At 41.6% G+C, this 26,545-nt stretch overlaps 1 protein-coding gene across 9 annotated transcripts in view; it reads left to right on the top strand.

Moving 5' to 3' along the window:
• SORBS1 (sorbin and SH3 domain containing 1) overlaps positions 1 to 26,545 on the top strand; it is a 77,917-nt gene that overhangs the window by 37,581 nt on the left and 13,791 nt on the right. For 4 of the 9 annotated variants that reach the window (XM_027700045.1, XM_027700046.1, XM_027700047.1 and 1 more), the window contains 14 exons: positions 1,470 to 1,517; positions 1,630 to 1,759; positions 3,752 to 3,866; positions 7,032 to 7,115; positions 10,045 to 10,110; positions 10,648 to 10,749; positions 12,086 to 12,135; positions 15,045 to 15,220; positions 19,059 to 19,144; positions 20,674 to 20,841; positions 22,211 to 22,257; positions 23,775 to 23,889; positions 23,997 to 24,122; positions 25,165 to 25,359. In XM_027700045.1, coding sequence (XP_027555846.1) covers positions 1,470 to 1,517; positions 1,630 to 1,759; positions 3,752 to 3,866; positions 7,032 to 7,115; positions 10,045 to 10,110; positions 10,648 to 10,749; positions 12,086 to 12,135; positions 15,045 to 15,220; positions 19,059 to 19,144; positions 20,674 to 20,841; positions 22,211 to 22,257; positions 23,775 to 23,889; positions 23,997 to 24,122; positions 25,165 to 25,359 — 1,508 coding nt within the window. Of the gene's footprint in view, positions 1 to 1,469; positions 1,518 to 1,629; positions 1,760 to 3,751; positions 3,867 to 7,031; positions 7,116 to 10,044; positions 10,111 to 10,647; positions 10,750 to 12,085; positions 12,136 to 15,044; positions 15,221 to 16,812; positions 18,328 to 19,058; positions 19,145 to 20,673; positions 20,842 to 22,210; positions 22,258 to 23,774; positions 23,890 to 23,996; positions 24,123 to 25,164; positions 25,360 to 26,545 lie in introns of all 9 variants that reach the window. The other 5 variants (XM_027700052.1, XM_027700048.1, XM_027700053.1 and 2 more) reach the window with 3 other exon arrangements.

The raw sequence follows: 26,545 nt of genomic DNA, 5'->3' as shown, positions 1-26,545 counted from the left end.
CCTGACACAACTTCAGGCCATTCCCTTGGGTTATGTTACTGGTCACCAGAGTGAAGAGATCAGCGCCTGCCTTTCCACCTCCTCTTGTGAGGAAGCAATAGACTGCGATGAGGTCTCCCCTCAGGTCTGGTCTTCTCCAGGCTGAACAAGCCAAGTGACCTCAGCCACTCCTCATAAGGCTTCCCCTCAAGGCCCTTTACCATCTTGGTTGCCTTCCTTTGGATATTCTCTTAATAGCTTAATGTCTTTGTTATATTGTGGTGCCCAAAACTGCACACAGTACTCAAGGTGAGGCTACACCAGTGAGAGTAGAGTAGTCCTTGCATTGTACTTTCATGCATTTTGCCTTGGAAGTCCTGTACATGTCTCTCATACACACATCCCTGCAAGTTTTAATCCTCGTCTGCAGAGAAAGGGACCTATGGGTCCAGTTTTCAGGACTGATCGCAACTCCCCCTGCTTCTACCTGCAATTCACAGAGGATTCATTCCAAAGCCTGTTTAAGATGGTGGAAGGATACCACTAGGTTTTTTGTCAAGTAGAAGTCTTCCCTGACCATAATCTGTAGAGTAGAAGGTGGTGATGCTGCCACCCTCCCTTCTTTTTGGGCACATCTGCGTTGTGCATTACAGTACCATGTTATCTTTGAATAAGGCATTATGTGGTTCCATGGCCCAAGGTAGCAGCTGTGTCCTGGAAAGGACATTGCTGTGTTGATGCAGTGTAGCACTGTCACTGTCGAACAGAGAAGGTTGTTCAGCATGGGGGCCAGACCACACCACTCGGTTACACTGATGTCATTCCTCGCTCTTTTAGAGCTGTGTTAGTATCTCTATACACATTCCATACATCTTTGCTATTATAAGCTCTTCAGAACAAGAACTGTCACTTGGCCCAGGTTTATGTGTGTGTCTTGTGCCAGAAACATCATTTGTGCCTAAAAGATCATCTGAGTCAGTGACTATGCTTCAACTTGGTGTGCAAGTTAATAGAAGAAAGGTGTCCCAGCAATTATCATATATAATTGGGAGCAGGAGTCCTCAGCTCTATTTCTGTGTCTAGCACCTAATGAGTTATTTTAATCATATACTGTGGCTTTTAGATCCTCTGTTTATCTTTCAGCTTTTAATAAAGTGTATCTCATTTTAGCTTTTAATAAAGTGTACAATCCATGATGTACAGGAGTTTTGTGATAAAAAGAGATTGTTTAGATTCTAAAGCGCTTAGAGAGCCTGGAGAAAAGTATTAGTCTAAGTAGTATGTTAATATTTATATCCAATCTAGGAATTATATTTAAATGCAATTTAAACCTCATTGGGTTTTTATTTTTTAGGATCCTCTCCCTGTGGTAAGTATTGGGCATATCACTCAAATTATGGTGAATGTAGTAGTAGAGAAAATGAAAGGGTCTCTGGTGCTTCTTCTTTGGGGCTTTTTCAGCTCACGTGCAAAATGCTTTTGTCTTTCAGATGAAGATTCTGATTCATACTCTCCTCGTTATTCCTATTCCGAGGACAGTAAGTAATTCACGTCTTGTTTAATCTGTCAAACAGAAAAGGCATGTAAAGTATGTATTTATTTGCCTCCTATCCAATTCACCAATATTCCTATTTTTGACTTATCATGCAGGCAGAACCCAGCTTTCAGTTCCCCGGTCCAAGAGTGAGATGGACAATATTGATTCAGAGATGGTTGTAAAGAGGTCTGCCACTTTGCCACTGCCAAACCGTACTTCATCACTGAAATCAAGCCCAGAAAGGTGACCTGAACAGAGATACATATGGATACATACTGGAAGAATATCTGAAAGCTGTGAATGGGAAGGGGACAAAAGTGGAAGCTTTAGGTCCACTACTGCAGTTAAACTTTTTTGGGAAATTGGATATATAGTTTTTACCCTGAGTCTTCTACTAGGCAGCAGTGAACTCCTTCCTCGTCATAGCCCAGTCCCCCATTCTGTCTGTCTTTTTTATCAGACATCACACAGCTTGTTGCATAGTCTCCTGCCTGGATGAGGAGTGTTTCCTTGGGTGTCATGCCTGTACAGTGCCTACCACATGGGTACAGTGGAAACTCTTGGCTCAGTGTGATACTATGAAGTCACGTCAGAATACAAGCAAGTAGACATAGTTGCGGAGAAGCAAAATTTGGATTTACGTTGAACCTTGATAAAAACTTTGTTACATTTTTCATCTTTGAGAGGTTCCACCCACATGAACTTTACTGGAAGTAGGTTCTAATTAGCAGTGTCATTTATGATCTTTCAGGATGACTTTTTTGCTTTGTTTATTATCATGTGTTTTATACCTTTTTGTAACAGTAATGAATGCACTTACCAAATGAAGGGAAAGCAGAATGAGCAATGAATATTTTATATCCTGCTGAATTCTCCCAGCTCTTGAACTGCGCCTTACTCTTTCATGAACTTCCATAGGCTCTTAATGTTTTTCACTTGCTGCCTTGCTGCAAATGAGCTGCAAATTTGAGATTGCTAATTTAGTGAGCATCTCAGGTCGCCAGATCAGGAGACAAAATTTACTGATAGAACATGTCTTCCTGACACAGGAATTCAAGGCATAGTGTCTGTCCTCTGAGAAAACTCTTGCAAGTGAAAGGATTACAATAATTAATGCTTCCTATTATCTAGTGGCAAATGAGTGTTTCAGTAGGGAGAATTTTTTCTGGGGTTGGAATCTTAAGGAATCAAGTTATTCTGGATAGCAAAAATCAGCCTTGTTGAAATTAGTACAGTGTTTGTAAGCCAGTCATTTTGGCTGTCATCTTGCCTTACTTTAGAAAGAAAAAAAATTAAATTGGTTGTCTCTGTCTCTCATCAGCCAGTGGAGAGAGTTTGGGCTCTCAAACTCAGTTGTTTGTTCCTATCCTAACCAGATCAGTAGGGTAAGGGAGAGGAAATGTGGAGCAGCAGCTTTGGTTAGATGCCTCCCTTTTGTTTAGTGAATGATAGGTGACATGAATCCACATACACATTGCCCATCAAAGAGAACATGTCAGGAGCAAAATCAAAATTAGTTTACCATCTTAAATGGCCTGATTTCTGGGGGTTTGTGGGGGCTTCTGTTTTTCTGCATGAGGTGTTTGAGTATATTAATTTTCAGAACAGCTGGACATTGTAGGATATGGACCCTGAATGCTTTGTAACTATTGTTGTCTGAACTATGCCAGTGTAGGCACTGCACAGAATTTTAGTGGTTTGGGTAATCAGTGGACTGTTCTTAGTCATCTTTAGATATACCAGTCTGAGAGAATTCATTCATGTCTCTAGAAGAGACTTCCTCTTGGACTCCAGAGTGCTCCCAGAATCCAGAGCAGTGGTAGTCAAGTAATCAGTAATGTGGCTAAAATGAAGAAGTTTAGCAAAAGAGATTTAATCTGAGTTCTGCTCAGAGTTTAGACATGTTCATATTTTTGAGCTTAGTTGAAGCCCATCATTAAGCTATTTCCAATGAGGACAGATTTGGAAATCTGAAAGTTTATTGAAAGTACTTGGAATAACCCCCCTCTGCTCCAATGGTTTCAGCAGCTGAGCTGTATCAAACTCTGCCTGCTATAGATAAAAAATATATGTCCAGAGCCCTATCTGAACTGCTCCTCTTGAAACAGACGCCTTTTCAAGATTAAAAATGTACCCTGATTAAACCATAATTAATGGAGAAAAGTGTCTGTCAAAATGAAGTGTTTGTCTCCATAGAAACCACAGAATTTTGGGTTAATTGATCTTTTTTCTCAGGACGGACTGGGAACCTCCAGACAAGAAGGTGGACACCAGAAAATATCGTGCAGAACCCAGGAGCATTTATGACTATCAGCCAGGAAAGTCCTCCGTTCTGAACAATGAAAAGATGGTAATGTTTGATTTATCCTAGTTTGTGGCTTTACCCTGCGATTATGAAATACTCTCCAAATGCTTGTCTGGTTCTGTTCGGATGGGATTCCTTATGCTTACGTTGCAGTGCTCGCGTGATAGATTTTGAAAACTGTTCTGCATAACTTCCTAACATTTTTGTTCTCTATAGAGTGAAATCCAGGGGGATTGAGAGGTTCTTTCCTTTTGGACGTGTTGTTTTCCATGTTAAGTATGGATCACTAACCCTAGTTTTTAATCCATGTTTGACAGTGTGACCTCTTCAGCAGCTGTTTTGCCAGCTGTACTTTTTCTAGGGCACAGCATTAGTTGATGCAGGAAGGTTGAAGGCATTATGCAACAGAGCAGGCAGGTTCAGTTTCTTTGTTCCTCTGATGCTTTAAATACTGAATTAGTTTTTAGAATGCTTATAATGTGCCTCAGTGGATGCCTCTGAGGTGCATTAGGACATGGCCATCTCCCCTGGGGTGCTTTCTTCCTCAGTTGGATCTCACCACTTCTGTGGCAGGGGTGGCAGGATTGAAAGGGAGCTAGCTCCCCAACTATGCCAGAAGGTAACCTAGCGTATTAAGCAAGCTGTTACCAATTTGAGTATGAAATTAGTAAGCAATGCTGTGAATTGTGACAGCTAGGGGACATAAAAAAGTCTCTTCCTGCAGCCTTGGCTGAGAACACTTGACAAAAGACAGGGCAGAAAGGTAATGCTAACCTCATCAACCAATCCTGTGTAAATCACCACAGATCATTTAAGATGTCCATCAGTGGTGCAAGTGTGACACTGTAAGTGCTGGAAAATACTGAATGATGTTGGTAGTGTATAGCAAGTTTGGTACATAAAGATATAGTTCTATATAGGCATTAATTTGAAGGATTCAATTAGAAGTGCTAATTGCATGTGAGATTCAAAATGTAAACTGGACTTTGTGCCTTAACAGCTCAAGCACTGATCTATGCATGAAGTAGGTAAAGGAATGCTCCTGGAAAACCTGCCAAGGATTTTACATAAGAATGAATAGCAATTTAAATCAATAGAAATGTAAGAATCAAATCTAATCTGGGACCTGATGTTTCTCCTTAGTATTTTGGTGGGTTTTCTTTTTTCCTTCCAAGTGCAATCGAGGTCCATCACTTTTTGAAGATCCTGCAACCAACTTCTTTTCACACCTGTGTCCCTTCATTGACTTCAACAAAGTTGCTCCTTATGGGAGCATGATCCTAGTGCCTATTGAAATAGGCTGTGGATGACTCCCTCTTGATACTATTGGGCATTGCCTCAGCCCATTAGAGAAGTGCCAGTGAGGAGTGGTTTGAACATGGTATGACAACTCCATTCCTGCAGTCCATCCTGGAACAAGATTTCTGCTGACTTAAGCGGCAATTTTGTCTCACGGTAAACAGACAAGATTAAAACTTGTGGCAAAAGGCTGGCTTCATCTGTGTACTTAAGCATTTGCAAAAGGTCTGTCATCACCAGTGGCACTGTTTACGTGTTCAGACTTCATCAGACACTTAACTGAACTGTGGACTCAGAGTCTATAAGCCACAAGCAGGACCATCATCAGCATAATTGAGAAAAGTTGTACAGAGCTCGTCAAAACCAAGATGAATGTGATAGCTGTGTTACTTCCAATGTTTTTTATGAGCTTTAATTTAAAGCCATAGATCACAGAAGAAAGAAGGTCTTCACAGTCTCCATCAGTCTCATTAAATATAACAGTAGTGGTTAGTGACTAGATCTTTCAAGAAGGGTGCAGGAGATTTGTGGATATCTCCTAGTAATCTCCTAGCTGTGACTATCAGAATCCCAACCCAAAAACTATTTCAGATCAACGAAGAACCTCCTGTTGACATCAGTGCACTTTGTTTTAATGTAAAGGCAATTATAGAAGAAGATGAGTGCTTTTAGTTGGAGTGCAGTAAAAAAAAAATGGAGGCATTGATTCTATTCTGCCTTTAAGAAATAGCCAAATGATTCTCCAGGCTATTAGGCATCAAACACGATGTAACTATTTATCTTACAGATTGAAGCATTGCCTCTCATTCAGCATCAATCCTGAGCTCTTGTCCCAGAGACTTTTTTGTGATGCTAATGGCTGTGTCAGAGTCTGGGACATCTAAGTCCAGCACTGTTGTCAGCTGCCTCAGTAACACCATCACAGAACAATTTCCATGGGACACACGGTGCATCTGTGTGGCTCATTGCTCGTTGTGATGGAGTGCTTGGGATCACACTAGCACATCAGACATAATGTGTTTATATTTTTAATGCACCAAGATCCATGATGTCTAAGACTAGATGTACTGAAATGCAAAAATTAGCTAGATATCTTTTGGGGAGTGGCATTTCATAAGCTTCAGCAATGGACTTTTATTCTCTTACCCTACTAGTAGTGTTTTTAAACAGCTACAACAATTTCAACTTTTTTTGTTTCATTAAAACAGATGGTATGAGCAAAAGGGAATTTCCTTTTCAGCTGTACTGTTTTCTGTCTTGTCTGGTTTTCCTTCACTGTAATTTTGTCTGATACTTTAACATTTATTTGTGAGGAAACGTAATATTGTCGCTCTATCCATCCCTTCAGAGATCTTTCAGGATGCGCTCTCTCTGACTTGTGTCTCATTTGATTTAGAAAACCACCTTCCACTCTGTTTGCAGTGTATAGAACAGGGTTTCTCACATATTCATGTGCTGTTAAAGATGCAGTATCTGATTCAGGTCTCACTAAATCTCTCTTTTTTTAACCAAACGACAATTTAAAAAAAAAAAATTAAAGTACATGCAGCTTTGGACTTGATGAAAGTGTCTGACAGTAGGACTCCTTGACTCCCAGCTCTTCCATTGAGTCTTCCTGTGACTCTGGGCAAGCTGCATAATCTCTCTCTGTGTGGGTCTCCTGATCTGTAAAATGCAATTCATTCATATTCATGTTGCTCACAATGGTGCTATTAGGCTTAACTGATGTTTGCAAAGAAATTCATGGCCTTTATGAGAGAGGTGCTATAGAAATGCCAAATTATAAGGCTAAATATCTACATTTCAGAATGGAAACCATAGGATCTGCATCTCTAACAGTCCCTTTCTGTGTATTCTTTGCATAATGTTATCCTTCTCTCTCTTCCATTCCCCTATCACCAACTCCTTTAGACTCGGGATATAAGCCCAGAAGAGATAGATTTAAAGAATGAACCTTGGTATAAATTCTTTTCGGAATTGGAGTTTGGGAAACCGGTAAGTTTGATAGTTGCAATGACCAATGAAGTCAACCTGACTTTTTTTTTTTTTAATGATTGTCACATCTCTTTGCTAGGCCCTAAACCCGAAACAGCTGTCTTACTCATATAAAGATGTGATTGTACGTAACGTCATCCTGGTACTAATGTAAAGCAGCTGTTCTGTGGCCACTTTTAGGATTTTGAGGCCATTTGCAAACATTTCCCACCTTCCAGCACCATGTATCAACAAGGCAATGTTTTTTCACACACCGTAGTTCAAACTGCATTTTTGTTGTTAATGTTAGAAATAATATCCTATTCTCATTATTCAAAGTCTCTGTTCTCCCTCTGCCTAACAAGATCTAGGATAGCTGAGAGGTAGCTTTAAGTCAAGGGGAATCATTTATTCCTATCCCTGGCTTGTAAAATGTAAGTCAGTAATTTCCAGCTATCCATAAACAGATCATGACACTTTTTCCTGATCATTTCCCTATGCATGTAGCTGCCCATTGCCTAAATAGAGGGCATCAGTCTGTGTTGAATAGCCCTTGCCATTCCCTGAAACCAAAGGAGTCTGAGAACAGTGTGCTTTCTTTTCAAATGGACCTGTGTTGCTCTGTGTGGAGAGAGGGGAAAAAGACACCTTGATTTCCCCTCTGGAAAAGAATGAACCAAAGCTTAATTATTCAGTAGGACAAAGGACATTTTGATGGAGGGAACACATCAGTGGTCATGGCTACTGCAAAAAAATTATTTTAAAGCATTTTATGGCCTGGTTCTTACTGATTAAACACTATTAAGTTCGTTACTAAATACTGTTTAATAAGCTACTCTTACTGCACCAGGGAGTCAATATCAGCCTCTCACATGTGTTGGAGCATAGTGGTTGGTTGTTGCTTCTCCTTCCTCCTTGAGGTCAGTTGTCAAATTCCCATACATTCCGTTTTTGAGTGCTACTGAGATTTCCCTGCATGTACAACAAAACAGAAATATGTTTTAAGGTTCAGTACTGTTTTCAGAGGCAACTGCACATGAACACCAGAGAGCCAGAGAGCAGGTTTTCTTTAAATCTAGTCTTTGTTCTGACAGAAGTGTCAAAGTTCCTCATACGGAATGTAGCTGCCTGGAGTTGAGTGCTCACTCCAATCATATCATAGAAATATAGTGTAATTTTTGCTGAGAAGCAAACATGTACAGTGGTTGGGTAGTCCATTCTTTCACAGAAAACTATATTTTATAGCTATGGACCTTCCATCCTAAGCTAAAGAAGGAGCTACAGCAATGCTGGAGATGAGACCCCCTAATTTTTAGGCAGTAGAAGTCAGATAAATCTCACCTCACTGAGGCTTTTAAGTGTTGTCAGTATAAGGATTTAATCCTTTACAAGTTGTCATGGTTTAAGATTTGCACAGTGAGAAGAAACCCACTTATCTTTGCTCACGTAATTAATAGCTATATGCTTTTGCAATGAGTGGAGGTTTGTCATCTCTATGGTCCTTTGACTTAGCATGAGTTTATTGAAAATGTGTCAAAGAAAGGAAAGCATTTGTGCCCTTGGTCCTTTCTAAGTGTGGAGGTATACCTGTTCCTTAGAAGTGTGGATTTGTACTTTTAGTCAAGCAGCTTTGGCCTTATTTCGGAAGAGGGCATCTCAGGCTACACCAGCAATCCCTCTTGTGTTCAGCAGAGCATCTGTTCTAGTGACAGGTTCTCTGCCTTGCTCAAGGCACTGTTGTTAAGTGCTGCTTTCTTACAACTTGCCTTGAAATGATATCCCATGTCAACTTGCTCCAGCTCCACAGCCGTGCAGCCATGCTCCCCAAGAACTATGTCAGCTCCTGAATGTCGTACTCTCTAAATACTTTTTTGGCATCAGGCACTTGAATTCAGGATGCCATCTCAGATTTTTATAGCTAGCAAAGGCCTCTCTGAGCTTCATTATCACAGCCAAAAGAGCATGCTTTTTGTAGCTTTGCTCACTCCAGTCATGGGAGGGCCAGATTTTTGTGACCAACTAGTGGCTAAGCCTCTCAGCTGAGAGTTTCAACTAATATTCATTAGTATCTGGGCTTTTCAAAGACTTTTCACAAACTAAGAACAAAGTCTCTATGAGCATATCAGTGAGAGGTGCATATCTGGTGAAATGAGGATGCTATCTTGGCATTATTTGGATAGGAGTGTCAAGACAAAGATCTTTCACTTTGAATAATCCTACCTGATATTTGCATGGGCATTCAAATAGGAAAATCCTATTTTGAAATTGGCACCTTCACCTGTAGGATGAATTTTAAATAACTAGTTCCCAAACTTTCACGTGTGCCACTGTCTCCACCAAAAATCACCACAAACAAACCTCCAAACCAGTGAAATACAAAATAACAAATCTGCATTCTCATTGCCCCACAATGCCACCACTGGAAAATCAGCCATTTGTTCACATGGTATGTATTCGTAGTCTGACGCAGGTGGGAAAGATTTTCCCTTTTCTTTATCAAAGGCCCTTGTATTACCCTTTCCTTTTGAAAGAAGAATGAGCAAAACAAATGCTTTTTATGACTATGTGTTTTTTTCCCCATTTTGTTTTGGTTTTATGTTAAGAATGCTTAAACGAACAGCTGTGGGCTCCCTCTGAGAGTCCAAAAATCTTCAGAGCACCCTGCAAAAATAAAAATTTCCTCCCATACTACTGAAAATAACCCCTCCCAGACTGCATGTATGTTCCCTTTTACCCCCCATGATTTCTTGGTATTTGTGCTGTAGCAGATTTATCCGTCTTTCTCTCTCTCTTTCTCTGTTGTGGTTTGTTGGTTTTTTTTATAATTTCTTTTCAGTGTTGATGCAAATCCCCTATTGTATTCCCCCTCTGTTCTAATCCAGTTTCCATATTCTCTGTGATGTCTTTCCTTATCTTCATTTCCTCATTTCCTTCCTCTGCTTTCCATCAGCCTCCAAAAAAGATTTGGGATTATACTCCTGGAGATTGCTCTATCCTTACTAGAGAGGATAGAAAGGTAATTGTGTCTCATGCACTACAGCATCCAGCGCGTATGTATGTGTGTATGTGGGTTTTTGTTTGGGGTTTTTTTTGTAACATTGCTTGGGTTTTGTGTGCTTGTGAGTGATTTTTTTTTTAATTGGGCTTGAGCTCATTAGCCTAACAATTAAGTAGCTAGTAAATTGATTTAATAAACAACTCTTAAATCATAATCAACTGTAATTTAGAGTGGTGGTTTTGCTATCTTGACTTGCAATGATAATTATACTAACAGCATAATGCATATTGTTACAGTATCTTTTTTTTTTTCTTACAGGTGGGTTTTATAACTTTATGGTTTGTAGAAATAGATTCTAGCAGGCCTGTGCATCTCTTAATTCCTCTGTAATGATTGAAACATGATTAATTGCTAGTGAATTTCTGTGTATTGTTCATACCACCTCCACCTTTTTTCAATTAAAAAGGCTCGCTTTTTTTTTCAAAATTAACATTCCTTTGGTTTCCCCTAACCCTAAGCATTATTTTCCCATTCTTCTTCTCCTTCTTTAACCAGACTGATCTAGAAAAAGACCTCTACCTCTACCAGACTGAGTTAGAGGCAGATTTAGAAAAAATGGAGAAGCTTTATAAAGCGCCACATAAAAAGCCACAGAAGGTATTTCCTATTCTTTTCATGCTGCCAATCCCTGTTTCCAAACTCTCTGCTCTAATCTATTCACTGCTGGATGATTATTAAATGAGGTTGGGATAAATAATGGCTCTGACCGTTCTGACTGCATGGCTTGCTGTGTCGCTGTCAGAAATAATAGAACATGATGCTGAGAATCCGGCTTGAAATCCATTTCAGATACAGTGATTTCCTCTCTCCCCCATTTGCTTTCAGTTGCCCCCCACCCCCACCTCAGTCCCCCTTTCAGGTTTAGAGTTCAGTGTCTGCAAAAAAAACCCTCTCTATTTTTCACATGAATAGGCAGCAGCAATCAGCTTAAAATTCTTGGTTGGCATGTCACGTCATCATCTCGTGCCTTTCAAGCGTGTTGCCATCTACCCTCCCTTCATACAAGCCCTGCTCTGTGCTAGGAGCTCACGCCTACCCAAGATTTTGGATATTCCCAAGAGATTTTACACAATTTTCCTTACACTGCACCTTGTCGTGGCCTTCTAGGGCAGGTCAGCTGCAGCTGCTGCTTCGAGGGTCTGCAGGACTCGAACCATGAAATGATAGATTAATTGGTAGCACGCCATTTTTTCTATTTTTTTCTGTTGTTGATTTTTTTTTTGAAGCTGCGGCATTTCACCAGGACTTGAAAAAGCTGCTTTTTCAAACCCAAGATTTGCTTTTTCTTCTTACACGGGAATCCTCACATATATGAGGGGACACCAGATAGAGCATTTCTGCTAAAATTGTCTTCAATTTTTAAATAATGTGCCTAGGAAGTGTTAGATGGATTTAAAGCAAGCGGATAAGAACTGGCTTTTGCTATTGAACCTGTGCAGCTGGCATTGCTTCTCTTAAGTAAGGAAACTGAACTGAAATGTTGCTTTTCTTATTAGAGCTTTGATATTTTTTTGAACGCTGAGGAATGTACTGTGCTGCAGAAATGTAATACACCTTTAAAGCAAAGGCGGGCAGTGACCGGCTGGGGGAAAAGCTTGGGGAAATAATTATGAGCATGTGTCTCCTGGTCATGGCCCAGCTGGTTATCTCTTCTTGCTTTTGGCTTTATTCACAATGACTCATTTGCAGACAAAAGAATAGGCACTGCGAAAAGGCATCGGCATCGGCTGTGCTAAAAACCTGTCACTGCCCTAAAGGAACTCAGAAATCGTTGCTTTTCTGCAAAGACACTGACAGCTTAAACTGCATTAAACCCCAGTGTCTCCTATAGGCTAATATTCAAGCAATAGATGGAAAATTACTTAAACAAGCCTTTTTCTTTCTTCTCACATGTAAGTGCGTATCAATGACTCCTTTGTTTGGACTTTTGCAGAATACGGCAGGTGTTACTCCTCTGGAAACTTCCACAGACCATTCTTCCTAGTAAGTTTTTCAGTTGCTTTTTGATGTCTCTTTTGCAGTCTGAGGTCATGTAGGACAGGGTTTTGTGAACTGGAAATGGGTTGGCTTTATTTTTTGGGGATGGATATAGGCAAATGCATGTACCTTAAGAATTATACATGTGCTTTAGATGAGTCCAGGTACAATATCTGCTCTTTGATCTTGAATGAATTTCGAAGTGATTACATGAGAGATTGCATTGTCTAGACAAGATTTGCTGATTGTGCCAGGCAGTGGCTTTAAAAAAAACCCAAGAGACCTTTAACTTCATCTTGATGAAGTTTGCAAATTGACTGTATCTTCACGCAAGTAACATTATTGTGTGGAATAAACGAAAATTGTTTGTTAGACGTGTATGATAGATTGGTGCCTGCTAGGTATTCCCTGTTATGTGCACCAGATCAAAAGGATGCTGCTGATGGAAGGCAATAATTTTCCAGTCTCCAGAAAGGGAACAGTGGTAGGAGTAACAATATTTCTCAAAGATCTAACGTGGCACTGATTTTTCAGAGGAATATATAATAAGCAGTATATTCTGTCTAAATGAGTTGGTTTTTCCTTAAAAAGGAACACATGACAAAAAAAAAAACAGAGGAAGATGCTGAGCTGTGCTGAGTCGTACTGAGTTATTCGAGCCATGGAGCCAACTCCTACTGTGAGCCTGCTGCTCCTTGTAATTGGACTGAATACTTAATATTGTCCATAGGCACAGTGATCCCCTCTACGAGGATGGTTTGTTAAAAAAGGCAAATTCTCTTCCAGATACCCATTAATACCATGTGTGTTCATAGCCCCCCTGGGGGCCTTAGAGGTCTCCTGTACTTCTTTCAACTCAATTCCCTTCTGTCTGGGTTCATTCTGCTGGGAAACTCACACGCTGCTGGACCTTGTTGATTGCTCCTATGACTCTTTGTTTTGGTAGGAAGAGAGCAATAAAATAAATGGACAAATCAGAGATTAGCATAAATAGCTTATTTTTGCCCATGACTGATAAGGTTTCTGCCCATGGCAGCACTATCTCTGCCACCCAAAACATTCAGGAGTGCCAGTGTCTGATCCAATGGAGAGGAAGCAACCTGGGAATGCTGGGAATGGGACACAATAGGGAGGCCCAGTGGAGTTGCACACTCTTTCCTGTCCTGCTTTTAGAGAGCAGGGAGAAAAGATCGCTGGAGTTTATTGTCTTATTTTTGGAGTGTTGCACTTCTCTCCATTCACCCAAACCTGATCTTGCAGACTGCTTTGGCCCTACTACAGTACTGCTTGCTGGCCTTATTAATAAGGAAGCAGCTGGTAAAGGGATTCTGTGAAATGCCTCCTCTCTCTCCCACAGGTGTATGCTGAAAGAGGATTGTTTTAACCCTTTGTTTTTTAACAACTAGGCTAACAACTCACCTCAGGGCAGTCATTATTCCCTGCAGCATCTGGCAGGACTTCCTCAAGTACCTGACAAAGAGAAGCACTGGGATAACCCTTATAGGAAACAACAGCTTTGTAGCAGTGGGCCTGTTTGAGCATTGTTTAGGTTGAAAAAGTGACAGTATTCTCTTCCCCTTTTGTGGTGCTTTTCATGAGCTTTTGCTCCAGAAAGTAATTTGACTGCCTATGACCTGGTTTTCCTTGTCTGGAAACTAAAATCATCTTTATGATCCAGACATTGTGTAATTTCACTTCCATAGCCAGTCCTCTGATGTGTTTGAAAGCTTTCTCTTTACCCCAGAAGTACAATGTCTGTCCAAAATAAACAGATGCATGTACAAATTTATCCACAACAAGCAGGCATAACCACAAGCATTTCCACATTCACCTAAATTTGAATCACTCTTGGACAACAGGATGTCAAATATTTCTATTAATTGGCAAATCTGTATATTTTTATTTTTTCAAACTTTCCAGCAGTCATGCTTTGGCCCCAGAATAGCTTTGTGTGAGACTCAGTCTTATTCAGGTTGAGCACAAGAACTGGTATCAGATGAGGTTAGCTTTTAGGAAAACATAGTCTGCCTGATTGCTCAGTAAGTTTTTACACCTGAAAGGTCATTTATACCATGGCATTATTGGTTAATCTTTTAGAGAGAAAACAGTGAAATCTAGAAATCAGATGTGTGAGCGTACTTGTGTCAGTGCATGACTAGAAAAGGGGTTTGAAATAGATTTCCAGTCTTTAAAAGCCTGTTTAATTAAAATTGTACTCATTTTAACATCATTCTGTTTATATATCTGCATGGTAGACCTAGAGTCCAGAGTTTTTTATTCCCTGTAGCAGAAGCCTGAGACAAAGCCGACCAGAACTCTGCACATCTGGGAATTTCTTTGGCAATTAAAACAGTAGTGTCTATAGCCTTGTACTATTGCTTCTCTGCATGGTTCCTCACTAATGGGCTTCAGAAGTTGCTCTGGGAGTCTTGAACTGTAGTGTTGACTGGGAGTCTTGAACTGTAGTGTTGACTGGGAGGCTGAACTGGTTGAGGTGAACTCCTGAGCAGCTGTACTTTATAAGCAAGAGACAGACATGGCTAGTGTTTAAGGAAAAGGAACTGGGAGCTAGAAGGTATTTGTGCTGCTTCCAGCTAACCAATGAATTTCTTTGTATCTGCAAAGAAATCATGCATCTGCTCTGACTGTTGCCTCATCTGTAAAATAGAGGAGTGCCTTCCTGTTACTGGTTTTCAGGTGGAGCCTTGACCTGCTCCACCTCAACTCAGGTGGAGAATGCTTTGTAGTGCCAAACCTAGAACATCACAATATATTCATAACCTCTTCATTCAGCACCAGTTCTTCATATATAGTCTATTCTGGATTCAAAAGTGTGGTTTTCCCTTACTTTACATAAAGCTCTCAGCAAACAGAACTGATCCCCTGGTGTCCCTCCCCTTTTTTGTGTATTCCAGCTCCACCTATTCACCCAACTACAATGCAGTGAAGAGGGAGTCAGAGCAAGCTCTGGGAGACCCTGCTGCCTTGGAGAATGAAAGGCAGATTTACAAGAGTGTACTGGAAGGTGGAGATATCCCATTCCAGGGACTGAGTGGTCTCAAGCGACCTTCAAGCTCTGCTTCCACAAAAGGTAGGTGGTCAGGGCACTAACGTCTTCTGCATTCTGCACAGTGTCAAAAGCCAGGTGATATGGGGCAAACTGCTGGAAGGTTTAGAGTCCTATTCAAGCCAGTTGAGATTTTTGCTGTCCTTCCTCCTTGCCATCCTCTGTGTTCCTGCCCTTTTTTCTCTCAGACCACACTGGCCAATATTTTTCATGACGCCTTTAACTGATCCAGGTTCCTCTTCCCAAGAGAGACCAGCTCCCTCCATCCAGCACCTCAACCACACCCCAAACCCTCATGTTCTTCCTTGAGGTAGCTTAGGCTGGCCTTGCAATCCATTTGCTCCCACTGCCTTGCCATGCTAGAGCCCTTCCCTGCCTTTTCTGTTCTTCCCGCTGCAGTATCTCAGCAGGCCACACCAGTCTGCTGGCCTGGCTACCCTGGTGTAGCTGGTGCCATGTGCTCCACAGCCACCTGCCTGCCAGGGATGTACAGAGAATGCACGGGTCACTGAACCAGCAATTGCTGGCTGAACCAGCCAGCTCTGGGACTGTGAGCCAGAAGAGATCTATCTCCTCCCCCTTCCTCCCCCCATCACAGACTCTCTAGAAGAGTAGGACAAGGAAGAGCCTGACTCCCATCAGGGAGTTGTACTGGGGAATGTGTCTCTGAGCCAACTTCAACCTAAAAATGGCTTGAGATGGGGAGAGGACTGGAGAAGGAATGTGTTGGGTTTCTGAACTGCTCTCCCTAAAAATAGTACATCACACCAAAAAGGTCTCTCTGTCTCCATCTTCCAGCTGTTTTTCAGCATTTTGTCAGGCCTGTAGGACAGGGAGTCAAACTGGATCCGAACAAAAAAATCTGTTCAGTTATTTTTCCCCAAACTGCAATTGAACCTGAATCATTATTTTGACATTTGAATTCGAGCTCAAATTGGAAACAGACCTAAAAGCTGCAGTCTAAGCTGAAACCAGGCTGCATCCTTCTTAAAAAAAAAATTATGTCCTGATCTGACTCCTTGAATTTTAAAGCAAACATGGTCAGCCACATTGTCTGAAGGACACTCAGCTTATTCCTAGTATGGGGAATCTCTAACCAGGCATCTCTTGGGCAAGGTCAGCTGATGTGGTGTGCTTGTGCTGGCACAGTCAGCCACTGATTGTTTTCTCCCTCCCAAGGAATAAGCTGTTTGGCAAGCACTGTGGTGAGACCATAGTAGGTGTGATTACAGGCTTGGTATAAAGCCATTTTTGCGATGTTAGTGCCTCTGCATTCTTGCTGACACCCTGATCCTGCCCAGAGTTCAGTTCCCTTTTCCATGGTGCCACAGCTTCCTTGGAAGCTGACGATGCTTAGCACTTTTTAGGTGGGTACCTTCAAAGTGCTCCAGATCTGCTTCTGGCCAAGCCTCTCATTTTAGAGACATGAGCAGCACTTCACCCACTCCTGTAAGCGCGGCTTGTTTTGCAGTTTCTTCCTGCTTTTCTTTGTTTTGGAATTTTGTTTCTTTAAAGTGCATTTTATGACATCCAAGCATGTTCTTTCTCCTTTTCTCAATAGCTTTCTAGCACTTAAGCTAACAGGTTGTATTTATTTTATTCTGCATGCTTACCAGTGGATCGTAAAGGTGGGAATGCTCATATGACTGCACCCTCTTCAGTTAATAGCCGAACCTTTAACGCTAGTCATACCGGTATGTTAGGTCACGCATGTAAACATAAGAAGCCCTTATCAGCTGCAAAAGCCTGCATTACTGAAATCCTCCCTTCTAAATTCAAACCCAAACTAGCAGCTCCAGCTGCTCTTGTGCAGGACAAGACGGGTATCTTGCTGTCTCATGAGAAAGCTCAAAGCTGCGAAAACCTTCGTAGCTCTATTGCCTTGTTTGATAATAAAAAGGCTTTCATGGTAGATATAGGGGAAAGCATAGAAAACATCTTTATGAAGTCAAAGCAAGAGTATGCCATCAAATCTGGCAGTACCATGAGCCTGCAGGAGTATGGCACCAACTCTAGGAAAGGCTGCCTGTTCCCTGCCTCCAGAAAAAGTGGGATGGAGTTTACAACGCTCTATAAAGATATGCACCAGATCAACCGTTCCAGGATCCATTTGGACACAGTCTCCTCCTGCAGCGTGAAGGATATTGCATCTCAGTTTGAGAATGAAGCAAAGGACAAGATGGAGCACAGCCTTAGTCGAGAGGATTCAGAGCAGATCCCCAAAGACACTGTTTCCTCCCGTATCAGTGCCTTCGAGCAGCTGATCCAGAGATCCCGATCAATGCCCTCACTTGACTTTTCCGCTGGACAAAACAAATCCACCACTTCTCTTCAGTCTAAAATTTGTCTGAGTGCTGCATATTCTGCAGAGATTCTTCTGGATTTGTCAAAAGCACACCAAGAAGAGAAGGATGCTGCCTGCTTGGCCGACAAATCCTCCCTCTCCTGCAGCAATGTGGAGGACACGGCTTCGGATGTCAGTGACGCCATCCCTATGGACACACTTTCAGCTTGCACAGATGAGATAGATCTTCTCTCAAATGCCTCCAATGACAGTGGCAGCAGCAGCAGCAACCTCAATGGGCCTCAGAAGCATAAAATCAACAGATGCAAAGGCTCATGCCCAGCTTCCTACACCAGGTTCACTACCATCCGAAGGCATGAACAGCAGCAAGCCTCCAGGAACCCTGATTCCAAAGGGGATGTCTATGGGGACAGGCACATGCTCCCCAGAAATGTCTACCTAATGAGCCCACTCCCATTTCGATTGAAAAAGCCCTTCCAACACAAATCCTGCAGAACTCCACCCCCAGACTGCCTGGCAAGCCTGGCAGTGCCCAGCCCTGAGAACCCAGATGAGCCCATACAGCTGCAGGGGAATGTAGGAAACAAGAGTCACCACTCCCAGCACCAACTGTTCTCCAGAAGCAGGCCTCTTGCCCCCAGGCGCCTGTCTTCCTTTGACATTGTGGAAAGGCTTGGCTACTTCCCCACCATGGGACCTAGCCGAGATAGCTTCATGGGCCGGGCTGACACTCCTGACTCCTTAAACAATGGGAACCCTATTCCATATGCTCTCAGCCTGGACACAAACAACAACCCGCAAAGTGAACTTGGGACGTACCTAGGAGGTGGTTTTTGTGTTCTTTACCAGTTTCTCTTCATCTGTCTTCTTGCTTCCTTTCTCCTCCCCTTTTCTTCCACAACCCTTGCATTTTTACTCCTCACCTTTGCATCCCCTGACTCTTCTTTTTTTTTTTCCCCTAGTGTGTCTAACGTCCTTTGCGTGTCTTGCTCAGCATTTTTGTTCAGGACTTGTTAACAGCTGCACTTCTGAGAAACGATTTCCGCTGCCTTTCTAATCACATCAGGTTCAGTTTATCTCTCAAGCAGCTCTGGGGATGCAAGAATCTCAACATGAGATATTTCTTGTCCTGTATCATTTACACACATGGGAATTATAAAGCAAACCCAGATGATTTGCTTTAAAGGAGTAGTTTCTCAAGGTCTAGTTGTGTGTGTGTGCGTGTGTGTGTATTAAACTTTTCTCAACAGTAAAATGCCAAATCATTCTTTGATGGCAGCGAATCTTTTCTTTACAAAGTCCTTCTATGTCTTTACACTTTCCTGTACCGTTATTTTCTCCCTATTTTTGGATCTTTGTTCACATGTACAGCCCAAAAGGGAAAAAAATGAAAATGGATAAATTATCAACATCTGATTGGCAATTTGGTCAATGGCAATTGAGAATCCTTACTGTTATAATGGAAACAAATTGTTTAAAAATATCTATTTTTTTCCTTTCTGGTTATGCTATATAAATCCATCTGTATTTTAACTTCCTTATGTTGTTTTGAAGTAGATTCAGAATCACCAAGGCATTTTGCACCAGTTGATTACATGGAAACTCCAGAAGAAATTATCCGCAGGCGGCATGATGACAAAGAGGTAATGCTCTCCTTTATGGCCTAAAAACAGTTGTAGAAGCCCCACATAGAAGAAATATAGCATTCAGCCTTATATAAGGACAGCTTGTACATCCATGACACTGTACTGGAAAATAGAGCACCAAGAAGGAACTAGAATGTTTTAATTTCAATACTATCTCTGCCACTGATTTGATGTATAATGTGTATGGTTCAGTTTAGCTTTTGTTTCAAATTAACCTGATAGTTCTTACCAGTTGCACAAAATTATATATAGGGGCCTTAAATAATAAATGTTGGAGATGTACGTGAGATGTGGTCCAACGCCTCAGTACTCTCAGATAAAGATGGTTAAACTGTTATTGTTCTTCATGCAAGCCACTTGAGTCGGTATTAATCAAACTGGTGAAAAACAGTATTTTTCCTGTGGGGGTCCTCAGGTTTTGAACAGCAAATATAAGCTATCAGAAAGTGGGAAGTTTTTCTCCAGTGCAAAATGGAATTCTTTATGGTGTCTGAAGTTGTACCAGTCCTTTTTGAACTGTCTGAGCAACACTGGGACAAGCCAAAATAATGGAAAAGCCACATAGACTTTTCAGCACTGACTGTATTCAAGCTGAGTTAAAGAAGTTATGAAGTGATTGCTTTCCAGGAAGATGGAATTAATTTCCCCTGCCTGGGGGAGGGGGAAAAAAATGTTTTATTTTTCATGTTACCTTTCTGAGTTCAAATAATGTTTATCTATACTTTGAAATACGGTAAAACCCGCTCTTAATTCCTATGTGAAAAATGTATTTTTGCTGTCTTCTCCTGTGAAATAGTTAGTAATCCCCCAACTTCCAAAATCCAACATGAGAACTTGTATAAGATCAGAACCCTGCATTCAGTAAGGCCTGCTGGCTTTAAATGAGTTAGCACAGAGCTGAACTCTTTACGGTCAGCCCCAAAAGGTGGGAGAATCCCTCTGCCCAGGTATTCAAGAATGCACATTTCCATTAGTGTGCTGGAGACTGAAGAAGTCCCAAATAATTCTTTGGAGTTTATTTACTTTATTTTACCAAGTGTGTTACACGAGCCAAAAGGAAGTGTGGGAGAACCTGAATGTGGTTACGCACTCTCCCAAACTCCTTGCAAGGCTCAGGGGAGTTCAGTGCCTCATAACTTACCAGTGGGGCTGATTCAGGTCTCTTGAAAGTCAATGAGAGAAACTCCTTGTTGGTTGAAGGGGGTTTGGATCAGCTCTCTGCATTATCAGCAGTCTTCTTAGAAGCTCCCAGGAGCTGCCCAAAACTTAGAAAAACTCATTGACTTTCATCAACTTTGGATCAGATCCTCTTATGAGATGGATTTCAGTTATGCCATAATGATGATGTACCTTCTGTGCTTGCAAAATGAAAGGGTATTGTTAGTAGATAGTAGAATCAATATGATTTTGAACTGTAAAACCCCAGATATTTGCAGGGACCTCAGGAATTTTAGTCACATTTATGGCAGCTTTTGAATGCCTTTAACTAGATGATTTACTGCCCATTTTATGCAATTTTATGGCAGAAACTTTTAGAGGACCAGAGACGGCTTAAACGTGAGCAAGAAGAAGCTGATATTGCAGCTAGAAGGCACACAGGGGTTATTCCAACGCACCATCAGTTTATCACTAATGAGCGATTTGGGGACCTCCTAAATGTAGACGATACAGCAAAGAGGAAATCTGGGTCAGAGGTCTGTTTTAGTTACCTCAGTCTGCTGCTTGACCCAAAGCAATAATTGCCTCTCACAATGTTGTGCTTTAGGCCGACATTAGCTCTTCAGAGAATGTCGTTTGTTGTTTTTTTTCCACCTTCCCCTTTCCCATTCTGGCTTCATATAGATCTGCTTTGACTCTTGTGCCTGGTAAATTAATTGATAGCTCTATACCAAGCTGCATATATTAAAGCATGCCTGCTGAGAATTGCTGGTGCACACCTGTGATGCATGCCTTTAAATATCAGCTACTTAGTGAATCAAAGGCATTCTACATCTTTTGCATCATATTGCTACATTGTCTTCTTGTCTGTGCCTTATGCTTAGAAACTTCATGTCTTGTTGATCCTGGCCATGTCACATAGGAGTTTTTTTTTAGAAATACATAGTTTTTTCTCTTGAAATATGCTTAATGTGCTTTAGAAACAATAGTAAAAAATCTCAGCATATTTCACTGCATATGACCTGGTTGGACTTTCTGAAAGGGACAAAGGTAGAGGTAGATGCCTTTTCTGCCCTACATGGACTGCTGCTGGACTCTTGGCATCAGCTCTGTTTCCCCAGAGGTGCCGCATTGCGGTGGTGGGTGGGGTGGTCACCATATGGCTGGACTACACCTGTCTGCCCTTTATCTGATTTCAGATGCTCTGGAGCCTCATGATTGTGACTACTACTTATTTTATGCTCTGTTATCAAAATGACTTTAAAATTGTCTGAATATTTTGTGGCCATTAGAAGATTAGCCAAGTAAATCAAGCCTTAAAGCCTGCACCTGCTGTCAACATCGTTTTTGTCTTTGTAGCCACTGAAGACTTTTTTTAGACATATGCTTAATTTATTTATATTTTCTCCTCACCTTTGTCTCTTTCCTACCAATTGACATGGAGTACATGGGTCATATTGCAGTATTCAACAGGGTCAGGTAATAATCGATAAGAGCCACATCAAATAATATCCTACTGGTTTTTCCCAGCTAGTAAATTTTTCTTTTCCATTCAAGTCTCAAGAGAAATTTGGTCCTGGAGCCCCAGTAACTTTAGTTACTGGAGCAGCTTTCATTTTTCAGGATTAGTCACATTTAAAAGTTTACTGCTGCTAAATCCATTTCCTGTAGAGCTCTTAATTACTGCTATACCAGAAGTTGGCACTTTGTGTCCTGGTGGGAGATGCCCATCCAGCATACTTGGACCGTAATACCAGTTGCACGCAAGCTTGTAGCAGAATACCTGCATCCAAGTTTTTCCCCATGCTAATGTTAGCTATAGAAGAGTTTGGGTGCTTTTCCTCAGAAGAGGGTTGAAAACCTAGTTATTATTTTAATGTGTTGATTTTTTTTTTTGATCTCTAGATGAGACCTGCTAGAGCCAAGTTTGACTTTAAAGCACAAACGCTAAAGTGAGTACAGCTTGTTGTGACTGCCTTGAGTGTTATTCCTCTGCTTTTTCCTCTAGGATGCAGCATTTATGAAGTGTCATGCAATTGGATTCATGTTTTTGAAGTGTCTTCCCAGCAGCATAAAGCAAAAGTGTCCATAGTAAGGCAGGGAAAAGTAATATGAGTGTTGCAGATCGTAGCTTCTGAAGGACCTTAAGGAAAATGTCTTATTTCTCAGTGCATCTCTGTCCCACATGTTTTTTAGGGCAAACCCGCATTCTTTACTGGAACAAGTGAGTTCTTGAACTCTGAGGGTGGGTGGAGCCACAGGAGAGCAGCATTCACTTCACTGTGCCAAGCATAGCCCAAAGGCAGAAGGGACTTAAAAGATGCCTAGCTTGAAGTGTGCAGGTGGGCCCTTTGCTCAGGATTTCCCTGATTCAGGACCTATAAGTCTGCAGCGTGGTCACTGTTCTCCTGGCATCTGTGGGTACATAGCGGGTGTTTGTGGTGTCGTTGTACCTCCAAGCCCTGTTATGGTCCTTTGGGTGAATCACACAGCACTACTTGTTCTTTTTGGGAAACACTGCTTTGTAGAGAAAACCTGGAAGGCCTTTCCCTCTGCATGAGGCTGGAGAAGCTCTCATTTTAATATTGCTAGGAGGGAAGAAAAAGAAGAAATTCAGTGAAGGAGTTGTTGTTCTTCTTCTCAGATGGTAATGTCCTGGGAATATTTTTGTTGTATGTTCTATAGGTGATGATTTGTAACGATTTACATAGCATCTCCCCAGCACTTCTAATAAAACTGAGGCAGATATAAGGTGTAACTATTGTGTCCCTTGAGCAGAATATACCAGGGTGCCAGACAAAAGTAAAGGAGAGCTTGTGAAAAACGTCTTAGGAAAGGCTGTGTTGTTTGTTTTCTTCTGGGGATCCAAGTAGTAGGTTTATGAGTCTAGTACAAGCTGCCCATAGTAGATGTTCTGCAAGCTGCAGACATTCCTAAATTTAGCACTGAAGACTGTAGATTAAAATTCCAATTGTTAGCCCAGTTGAGGTCAGTGGTTGCACAACCACAGGCTGGCCAGAAATGTAATCATTGCAGGATCAACACTGGCATGTGAGGAGGTTAATCTAATCAACAAACTAGCTCACATTAAAATCATGTGTCACTGTGGAAGGCACTTGTGACATGACTGTTTCAAAACAGTAATTGAGGGCTGTTCATTGTATCCAACATGGAAAGCAGCCAGTGTCATCTTTGGCTTAAGCTTGACCTCATTGCTGCTGTAGAGTGTGTGGCTAATAGGGCCCTCATAGGCCAGCTTTTTTTGACAGGATGCTCAAAGAGCAAGAGAGTCCCTGCACATCACAATGCAAACAGAGTAATTCTCAACATTTAGCTTTCACTTGGAGTGGAGCATGCTGTGTATCAACAGGCTAATGCAGACCTTGGTACCTAGGGATTGCTGGACAGAAAAAGAACACATCTGTTCTCCTCCAGTGAAGTTCTGATGGAGTGTTTGTGTTGTTAACAGGGAACTTCCTCTGCAAAAAGGAGATATTGTTTACATTTACAAGCAGATTGACCAGAACTGGTTCGAAGGTGAACACCATGGCAGAGTTGGCATCTTCCCACGATCATACATAGAGGTAGCTGCTTTCCTTTCAGGTTTTCTCTTTGTTCACTCCCTTTCTGCCACTGACCAGTTTATGGGCTTTTATTATGAGACTTACCTGATTCTGTTTGTTCATTCTAGCTCCTTCCACCAGCTGAGAAAGCTCAGCCCAAAAAGCCATTACCATTGCAAGTATTGGAATATGGAGATGCTATTGCTAAATTCAACTTCAATGGGGATACCCAAGTGGAAATGTCCTTCAGAAAGGTAGGACTTTTGTTGTCCTGATGAATTGAATTCAGACATGATGACATTTTTAATACTAGTAACTTGCAATGTCCAAATGAAAGCTCCAATATGATGAACTCTGTATTCAGGAAGGATTCCTTCTCATCATCCATGTTTTTATTCTACAGTCATTATTTAGTGCATTGTAGTTATTGTTGCAAGTAGACTGAATCAAGAAGTGCCAATTGCTTCCTTAGGGCTAACTGAGAAGATACTTTGAGCACAAGTGCAGAAAGCCTGGCTCTGCAAGGCGAGTTAGATACTTGGTGACATGCCTCTCCAGTCTGATAGTATTCAATGGAGATGCACAAAGTCCCCAGTAATGGTGATTTAGAAAAGAAGGAAACTGGATTCACCTTCCTTTGTACTACAAACCAAATCATTGAGTGAGCGAAGTTCTGTGGTATTGAAGTGACTGGCTAGACCTGACTGCAGAGTGAAGGGATGGGAAGGGATTGTGTAATGGCTGTTCAGAACAAAGTAAGCCATATTTAGATTAAGTAGCAGTATTTCTCCATCTCAACCAGCCTTCTGTTTTGATGCTCAGATTAGATCTTGTCTGTCTGCTCTTTTAATTATACATGAAGCTGGGACTTGCAGTTTATATTAAGGATCTGGAAGTCACTTCATTTGTCAGCAAAACAGGAGAGAGCATAGAGAGAGCTGGGTTAAACTGCAGACCTGTGCATACTTTCTGTACACCTCATACCCCTGAGAGGCTTATGGTCAGCCTAAAACTGCTGGTTTCCATTTTTTGACTGGCTTTAGCAAGTAGGGTCTTGAAAATGTGAGCATAACTTAGTCTGCAGACAGCTCAAGTCAAGACCAGAAGATCTGCATTTTTTCCTTCTCTCAGCTGAAAAATATCATTCCCACTCAGGGTTTAGGGTTAGGATCACATAACTGGAAATAGGGGAAGCTGACTATTATTAGGTCAGCTGCGGCAAGATTAAAAATGTCATCTGCTTTGGAATGGTGAAATTTGTTAAAATCAGAACTATGTTGCTATTCCTTCTCATAGGGTGAAAGGATCACATTGATTCGACGAGTGGATGAGAACTGGTATGAAGGAAGAATCTCTGGCACCAGTCGCCAAGGCATCTTCCCTGTCACTTACGTGGAAGTGCTCAAAAGGCCAGTGGTCAAGAATGCCATTGACTATCCTGACCCACCAATGTCCCTCTCCCCCAGCCGCAGCATCACAGCTTCACCACAGGTATTTGGACTAAGTGCAGCCAGTTTCAGCACCTTGCAGAACAGAGGGATGTTGCCATTGCTGTGCAAGCAGCGATAGCTGAAAAAAAAGCTGTAGCTAAGACTAGTATTTTGTGCCATGTGGTCCCTGCAGTATGCTGCAACTGCAGGAAAAGGTCATGTTTCATTACCAGAAAGGTTAATGAGTGGATCATATGGGGATTTGGAGACCCAGCTTTTTACCTCTGATCTGTAGCTTCAATCCAGTCCAGGTTGAAAGAGCTGCAGTTCACAGCCATGGGATTAAATTTCACTGCCAGAGATGGAATGAATTGGTGATCCAGCCTCTCCTGAGTGTGTGTTTACACTTTACAGACCTTCACTGTGATAAGTGAATTTCATATTATGACTATTAAAAGGGTGTCACAGACTGCTGTGGTCATTATGTTGATCCCAGACAGATTGAATTAAGCTGTATACTTGCCCCTATCTGTTCCAACTCGTGACCAAGATTCTGGAAGACAGGGTCAGGAGAGGAGCCTGTATTGTTTGAAATGGGTGCTAAATGAACTCAGGTTTTGAGAGCAGGCCAGTCTGGCATTTACCATGAATATTAGATTCACTATAAATCATACTGTAATTCAAAACAGAAATCAAAATGGCAGCAGGTATGGGGATCCCAGAATGTTTACTGTGGAAACTTTATCAGGGAGGCACTGAGTCTCTAAATGCCTTTGTTTTGCTCCCATCCTGCAAATACTTAAGTTAGAAGGTCAGTATGCATACCTGGGTCGTGGCCATGAGGTTCTGGTGCATCCCTCTCTCACCTGTGGGACCAAAGCAAGGTCATTCTGAGGTTAAAACTGCAAGGAACATAAATGAAGAACTGGGACTGGGAAGAAGGGATATACAATACAAGACGGATGGGGAAAAAAATGCCATGACTCATGCCTGTTGTCTGTCTGGATCTTCCTGAAAAGGAGTGGCTTTAGTCTTAGCCACTGTATAAAGAGGAAAAACTTGTTGCTTGTTTGGGATTGCCTGTCAAAATGGACCTTGACTGAGCTTTTCTGTTTGAGCTTGGCAGCCTCTCCATAGCTGTGGCCTATCTGCCACAAGCTCTCTGCAAGCTTCTGATGGAAGGGATCATATCCACCTTTTTTTGGTTTCCTTTGCTATTCTTTTGATTCCTCCCCTAGTAAGTAAAT

The sequence above is a fragment of the Neopelma chrysocephalum genome, unplaced genomic scaffold, assembly GCF_003984885.1.
Source record: "Neopelma chrysocephalum unplaced genomic scaffold, ASM398488v2 Primary Assembly neopelma1_143, whole genome shotgun sequence".
In the NCBI taxonomy this organism is placed as follows: Eukaryota; Metazoa; Chordata; class Aves; order Passeriformes; family Pipridae; genus Neopelma; species Neopelma chrysocephalum.
This window is presented reverse-complemented; position numbering and strand designations above follow the sequence as displayed.